Consider the following 6,917-nt stretch of genomic DNA (forward strand, 5'->3'; position numbering starts at 1 on the left):
TTTGTTCACCAGAGCGCCCCAAGGGATGACGAGGTCGAACGGTCACAAACTCCACTGTGACCAATTCAGGCTGGACGTAAGAAAGAACTTCACCCTCCGAGCCCCCAAGGTTTGGAACAGTCTGCCGCTGGAGGCGGTTCAAGCACCCACTTTGAATGCCTTCAAGACACATTTGGATGCTTATCTTGCTGGGATCCTATGATCCCTCCTGACTTCCTGCCCCTGGGGCAGGCGGCTAGACTTGATGATCCTCCGGGGTCCCTTCCAGCCCAAATGTCTATGAAATCTATGAACTGGTTTGATTTTTTTGCAGACCCCCACCAAGAGTCAAAATGTAATTCAAACCCTGCCCTCATGGGCTCCTGGATCCCCTCTGCCCTGGCTCTCCTGTTGACTCTCTGCCTCCTGGCCTTCCTGTCTGTCTTTCTCTCCCTGTCCCTTGATGGTTAGATCCCCTCATGGATAGGAGGATTGGGTGCAGGAGATGGGAGGTGACAGTTTCACTCTACTTGGCACTGTTCAGGCCTCTTCTAGTGTTGTGTGCATATCTGGGCTCCGTGTGTTCAGAAGGATGTGGTCTAGAGGTGGGTGACAGGACTGATAAAGAGGCAGTGTAGGAGCAGCGGATGAGTGATCTAGGCAGGTCCATCTTGGAGAAAAGGTAATTATAAGGAGGTGAGGAGGGACATGACAACCATCTTCAATTATATGAAAGTCTGCCACAAAGAAGTGGAAAACCAACCATCCTCCCTTGGTGCTGAGGATGTTGCACACACAGGACATACAGTGTGAATTAAAAACAAGCAGGAATCTTATCAAGGGATAAAGTACAGCACCACATTTATTGGAACATAAAACATAAAAGGAACAAAGAACAGTAAGATTATCTGCTTCACTCATTCCCAAACATACTCATTCATTTATTCATTCATTCATACAAAAAAAATAAGCACATACTAATAGTTAGACAGTCCTGCAAAGGTTTAGGTGTTACCAAGTTCTAAAGATGTTCAGGTCAGTCTGGTGGCCAGCCAGACAAACTGCAAGGAATGGAGTCAGGTCTTGTTGGACGCGCCCAAAACTCCTTCTTGCAGGTAGACAGACCCCAAAGCCCTTTCTCTGAGTTCAGTCTTTATAGTAATAGCTGTCCATACTAGCTTATGGATTCTGCTGAGTCAGATGTGAAGGTTGCCCTCCTTGTCCCATTGGCAGACTGGGATTAGTAGGACATGATCTTCTGGTTTTGTGGTCTGCAGTCTTTGGGGGTCATTGCTTGTAATCTTCAGCCATCAGGGTGAAGGCATGATTTAGTATTTGGTAATCCTTAACTGCTGACTCAACATCACTGCAACCTTTGACTGTTAAACCACAGAAGGCTATTTTCACCTGCTGCGAGAGGACTGTCTTCCTTCACATTGTCACATATATATGTCACTCATTCTTTCATTACCTCTTTTCAACCATTCCAGACATACCACAGACCTTACATAAACATTTTTCTTATACTAAATTTAAGTTCTAAAATCATGAGACCAACAGGTCAGATATATTCCTGATAAGCAATAGGGGATTTAAAGTAGATGGTTAGTTCCATGGCTATTTAATATTTGATACAAAATAATAATGAATGATTATAATATTATGAAAAATAAAACATAACAAGATTAACTTTATCTTAATACCAAAATAATTAATTGTAAAAATAGCAATATAAAGCAATTAAAACAATTACAGCTACTGCAATACAACAAGGAAACGTACCCAAGCCATGGTTTTGACTGGTAGCAAAAGAAACAGAGGCTGGATCTCAGGAAGAACCTCCCTGTTGTGGGAATGGGAAGGCAGGGGAAGAACTGGCTGCCCAGCAGGGCTGTGGTATCTCCTTCACCAGAGGTTTCCAGGAGCGGGCCTGCTTGCGGTTGCGGATGCTCTGGGGCGTGGGCCCCAGGATTCCGAGGCTCTGTGGGGTTCCACGTTGCCGCGGTATGGCTGGGAGAGCCCTGCCATCACAGGGCCTTTCCCCGCCCACAGCCTGGCCCCTGGGAGGAGAACTCAGGTCCTGAAGCTGCTAGGTGTGGCAATAGGCACTTGCTCGTGCAGCGGAGGGCAAACACCGGATGCCTGAAGGTGCCTCCAGGACAGAACCACCCCGGAAAGGCTTTGGATTCAGCACTAGAGGGATCTGCCCCACACAGACAGGAGACCACAGCCCTGCCAACCCTTAGGAGTGCTTCTGAGCCTCTGCTGTCAGGCCCCAGGATGGCTCCCTCCGGGTCCCGGCCCAGCAAGGTAAGGAACAATGGGCCTTCTAGCCAGGAGTTCGCCTCTGCTGTTTCTACCTAGAGCCAGGATCTCAGCCCTAGAGCCACGACACCCCCTACATGTCAGCCATCCACCCCCAACAGTCTCCCTCCCAGCCATCTACCCCCACCTCCCCACACAATTCCATTGGCCCGGGCATCAGTCTGTCTGCCGGTCCCTCCTCAACCACCCCCCCGCCCCAACTTCCCTATGTCCATCCATTCTCCTAAAATACCCATCATTCCAGTCACCCAAACACACCGATGTCCCTCTGGCCGTGAACACGTTCCATTCTGTCCAGCCACACAAAGAACTGTCTGTCCGTCCATCTATTCAGCCAGCCTTCCTGGCAGAAAGGAGACACCCTTTCTGTTTGTCTGTCCACCCATCTTTGGAGACCCCCATCCATTCAGCCGTCCAGACATCTGTCTGTCCCTGCAGTGACACAGCAAAGCTGTGGCTGAGAGGGAGTAGGGGCACCTCTGGGGTGCTATGGACCTTGCTGGTAACTCCTGTTTCTGGTCCATGGGTTCCAGCTGAGCTCCGGAAGGCAAATTCCTGCTGCTGACGTGGGCTGTGAGTCTCAGAAGGCGAGGACCAGGCATGGGGGCCCTGGCTTAGAGAGGACTAATAGGTTCATATCTGGGGACACGTGGGCCTCTGTGCTGCCTGCTCCAGCCCCATCCCCCTACTCTGTTTGCATTACTGTTCTGCAGGGCTGGTCTTGAAGTAGCTCAGGTACAGTCTTATCAGCTGGGATATCTAGGATTGTGCAGGTGCATGTTTGCCTTTTCTAGGCTGGGAGTTCCTGCTGTTCATGGAAAAGTTTCCTCTGGGTTGGGCTGGGCCTGAGCAGGGCCGCCTGGGACTTATCTAGTCGGGTGCCTGAGGGGCGCTAGTGGTTAGGTCTGGCCACTCAGGGTTCCAAATGGGTGTCAACATGAGCGTCTCCAGTTTGGGACATCCTGGCCTTCACAGCTTTCAATTTCTGCTTTTTTTTGCTCTTCATCACTGGGGCACTTCTCTCCTCCCAGCTTGTGTTCCCTTCCCTCCACCCTGTGGCTCCCTGTCATCCTTCCCTTCATCTGCAGTTCTTTCACACTTGCCATCAATTCCACTCTGAACACACTCCTCATTCCATCTCCTTTTCTGGCATCCAACCACATGCTCCCCATCCATTTATCTACCCCCTACATCCTTCCAATTCTCCATCAGTCTTTCCAGCATCCCCGTGCTCCTTCCTCCCTTCCTCCTTCTGTCCTCCACTCCCAGCAACACCCCTTGCACCCTTTTTTTCAACAAACCCTGCCATGTATCCAGACGTGGACCACAACATCCATCAGTCCTTCCATCTACTCATCCCTACTCCCATTTACATTCTACCACTCCCTTCCCACAATTCCCTGGCAACTTCTCTATATCCTACATCCACCATCTTTCCATCCATCCCTCCAGAAGAGAAGAGTACAAAGACTATCATTGTCCCACTGCCCTCTGCTACTGCCATCATGGCCAATGGTTGTGGCCTACCATGGATGAGAGTGTTGGAAGAATATCCTGAAATTCTTGCTATGTTCCTGAGTCTCATGCAACTCTTCTCCCTCTCTTCCCAGGCTGGAGCCACCTCCACTCTTACTGCTGTGGCTGTCATGGTCTCCTGGATCCCTTCCACCCTGGTCTTCCTCCTGATTCTTTTGCTCCTGGCCTTCCTGTCAGTGTTTCTCTTCCTGTTCCTTGATGACTGGCAAAGTGACCCTAGGCACAGGTTACCATACCCCAAACCCATAAGGCACTGCCAAGACACTTCCTCAGTTCAGGGCATATGGACAGTCAACTCCATTGGGCGCCTAGGGAACCAAATGGGGGAATATGCCACCCTCTATGCCCTGGCCAAGATGAATGGGCATCAGGCTTGTATCCTCCCAGAGATGCACCAACACCTGGGTTCCCTCTTTCATATCACGCTGCCTGTGCTCCACAAGGACATGGTCAAGAGGATTCCTTGGAGGAACTATCAGCTTCATGACTGGATGTCAGAGGAGTACAGACACATCCAGGGCAAGTATGTGCAGCTCACGGGATACCCCTGTTCCTGGACCTTCTACCACCATCTCCGGGATGAGATCCTTTGGCAGTTCTCCTTCCGCAACCATGTCCGGGATGAGGCCAACCAGTACCTGGCCAGGTTGCGTGGCCAGCGCCGCAATGTGACCTATGTGGGCATCCACGTCCGCCGGGGGGACTATGTCCAACTGATGCGCACAACCTGGAAGGGGGTGGTGGCTGACAGAGCCTACCTGGAGAAAGCCATGGGCTACTTCCGGGCCAAGTATGAGGAGCCAGTCTTTGTGGTGACCAGCAATGGGATGGACTGGTGCCGAAAGAACATTGATGCTTCAAGGGGGGATGTGTACTTCGCTGGGGATGGGAAGGAGCTGTTTCCAGGGAGGGATTTTGCACTGCTGGCGCATTGTAACCACACAATCATGACCATTGGGACGTTTGGCATCTGGGCTGCCTATCTGGCAAAAGGGGAGACCATCTACCTGGCCAACTACACTCTGCCTGACTCCCCATTCCTTCAGATCTTCAAGCCTTCGGCTGCTTTTTTGCCTGAGTGGATTGGGATCAGTGCTGACCTCTCCCCACTCTTGTCCCTAGAAACAGACCCCCCTAAGCCTGGACAGCAGGACACAGACCCCAAACAATCAATAAATTGACTCATAGACTTAGAATCATAAAATCCTAGAGATGTCCATCTGGAGGGGACCTGCAGAGGTCATCTAGTCTAACCCCGCTGCCTAAGGAGGGGCATCTCCATTGAGCTGTCCTATATAAATCCATTGTCCAATTTGTTAGCAAAATCACACAGTTAACCCTGACATAACCACAAGACACCTGAATCTGCCACAGATAGACGTCTTGATGTTACAAAAGTTGTTAATATATACTAGAGAGAGCCTGGGAAGAGGCCTACCTCCCTCCCCACTACAGAGAAAGGCAAAACCCCCTGCAGTCCATACCAATATGATCATGGGGTGAAATTCCTTCCTGACCCTGCTATGGCAATTGGTCTGACCCTGAGTGGAGGAGCAAGACTCTCAAGCCAGGAACCTCAAGGTTCAATTTCCAGCAGGTGCCTTGGCACAGCCCAGTCCCAGTCCCCAGCCTTGGCTGCAGCCAACACCCAGTGCCTCTGAGGAAGGCTTAAAAACACCCTGCACATGTAGCAGAAAGGTGCTGGGGAGTTGGGGGGTGGGGGGAGGGTGTAGATTTCAGCCCCATGTGGCAACCAGCAAAGCCTTAATGGAACATGGCCATAGCTACTCCTGCATCTTCCCTGACCAATGCTTATCAGAGATTACCCGTAGGATTAGAGACTTGCAAGGCAAGCCATATGAAGACAAGCTGAGGGACTTGGGTCTCTTCAGCCTAAAAAAAGAGAAGAATGAGAGGGGACTCGGTAGCAGCTTATCACTATATTAGGGGAATACATCAAGGGCTTGGCGCACAGCTGTTTACCAGGGTACTCTTGGGGAAAACCAAGAGTAATGGTCACAAACTCCTGGAAGACCATTTTAGGCTCAACATTAGGAAAAATGTCTTCACAGCTATGGTGTCCACACTGTGGAATAAGCTCCCTCCAGAGGTGGTGTAATCACCTGCCCTGGAAATCTTCAAGAGGAGACTGAATGGTCACTTTGCTGGGGTCACCTGACCCCAGTTGTCTTTCCTGCCTCGTGCAAGTGAGGCTGGACCCAATGATCTTGCAAGGTCCCTGCCAGCCCCTTACAATCTATGAAGCTATGAACATCTTCTTGTACATTTCCAACGATAGAGAGTCCATAGCTTTCCTAGGCAGTCCCTAGGCCCACTGCTTCACTGTTCTAACACTGAAGACATTTTTCCTGGTATCCCATCTAAACCTACTGTGCTACAACTTCAAGCCATTGGTCTGTATACTACTCTCTGTAGTAAGAGAGATGAGGTGCTCTCCCTCTTCTTTATGGAATCCTTTCAAGTATTTGAAGACTGCTATCATGTCCCTACTTAAGTGCCTTTTCCACAAGTAGAGCATGCCTTGTAACATGGCTCCTGATCTAGCCTAGCTGGGGAGTTTTGGGGAGGGAGAAACTGGGGGTGGGCGCAGGTGGAAGCCAGACCCATGGAGAAGTGGAGCACAGAGGACAGTGGCCTGTGCTTGCTCTGCTGGTCTCACTGCAGCATCTCCGAGAACTTTGGGGCCATCTGATCTTGATGTCCTCAGGCCCTTAGAATGGATTGAGTTGGGTTGATTGGATGGCAGGGTTCTCTGCCTGGCTGTAAGTGAAGACAGGCTGGGTTGGGTTTCATAGTTAGCAGGGTCGGAAGGGACCTGAGCAGTTCATCAAGTTCAACCCTCTGTCATGGCAGGAAAGAGTACTGTGGTCAAATGACCCCATCAAGGTGTTTGTCAAGCCTTATCTTAAAGACCCCCAGGGTAGGAGCCAGCACCACTTTGCTTGGAAGTTGTTTCCAGATCCTAGCCACCCTGACAGTGAAGTAGCGCCTCCTGATGTCTAATCTGAATTTACCCTCTGCCAGCTTGTGATGGTTATTCCTGGTCACTCCTGGTA

The 6,917-nt window shown here is 50.5% G+C and overlaps 2 protein-coding genes across 6 annotated transcripts in view; both read left to right on the top strand.

The window, feature by feature from the left end:
• LOC109320799 (AP-2 complex subunit alpha-2) overlaps nucleotides 1–6,917 on the top strand; it is a 621,923-nt gene that overhangs the window by 569,368 nt on the left and 45,638 nt on the right. The window lies entirely within an intron of this gene.
• LOC109320810 (galactoside 2-alpha-L-fucosyltransferase 2-like) lies at nucleotides 1,020–5,192 on the top strand. Its single transcript, XM_019551081.1, has one exon. The coding sequence runs from the start codon at nucleotides 3,612–3,614 to the stop codon at nucleotides 5,019–5,021; it is 1,410 nt and encodes a 469-aa protein (XP_019406626.1). The 5' UTR covers nucleotides 1,020–3,611; the 3' UTR covers nucleotides 5,022–5,192.

This window comes from Crocodylus porosus, unplaced genomic scaffold (genome assembly GCF_001723895.1).
Source record: "Crocodylus porosus isolate Cpor-Errol unplaced genomic scaffold, CroPor_comp1, whole genome shotgun sequence".
NCBI lineage: Eukaryota > Metazoa > Chordata > Crocodylia > Crocodylidae > Crocodylus > Crocodylus porosus.

Coding starts and splice junctions, on each gene's coding strand:
- LOC109320810 (XM_019551081.1), top strand. CDS start 3,612: ATGTATCCAGACGTGGACCACAACATCCATCAGTCCTTCCATCTACTC.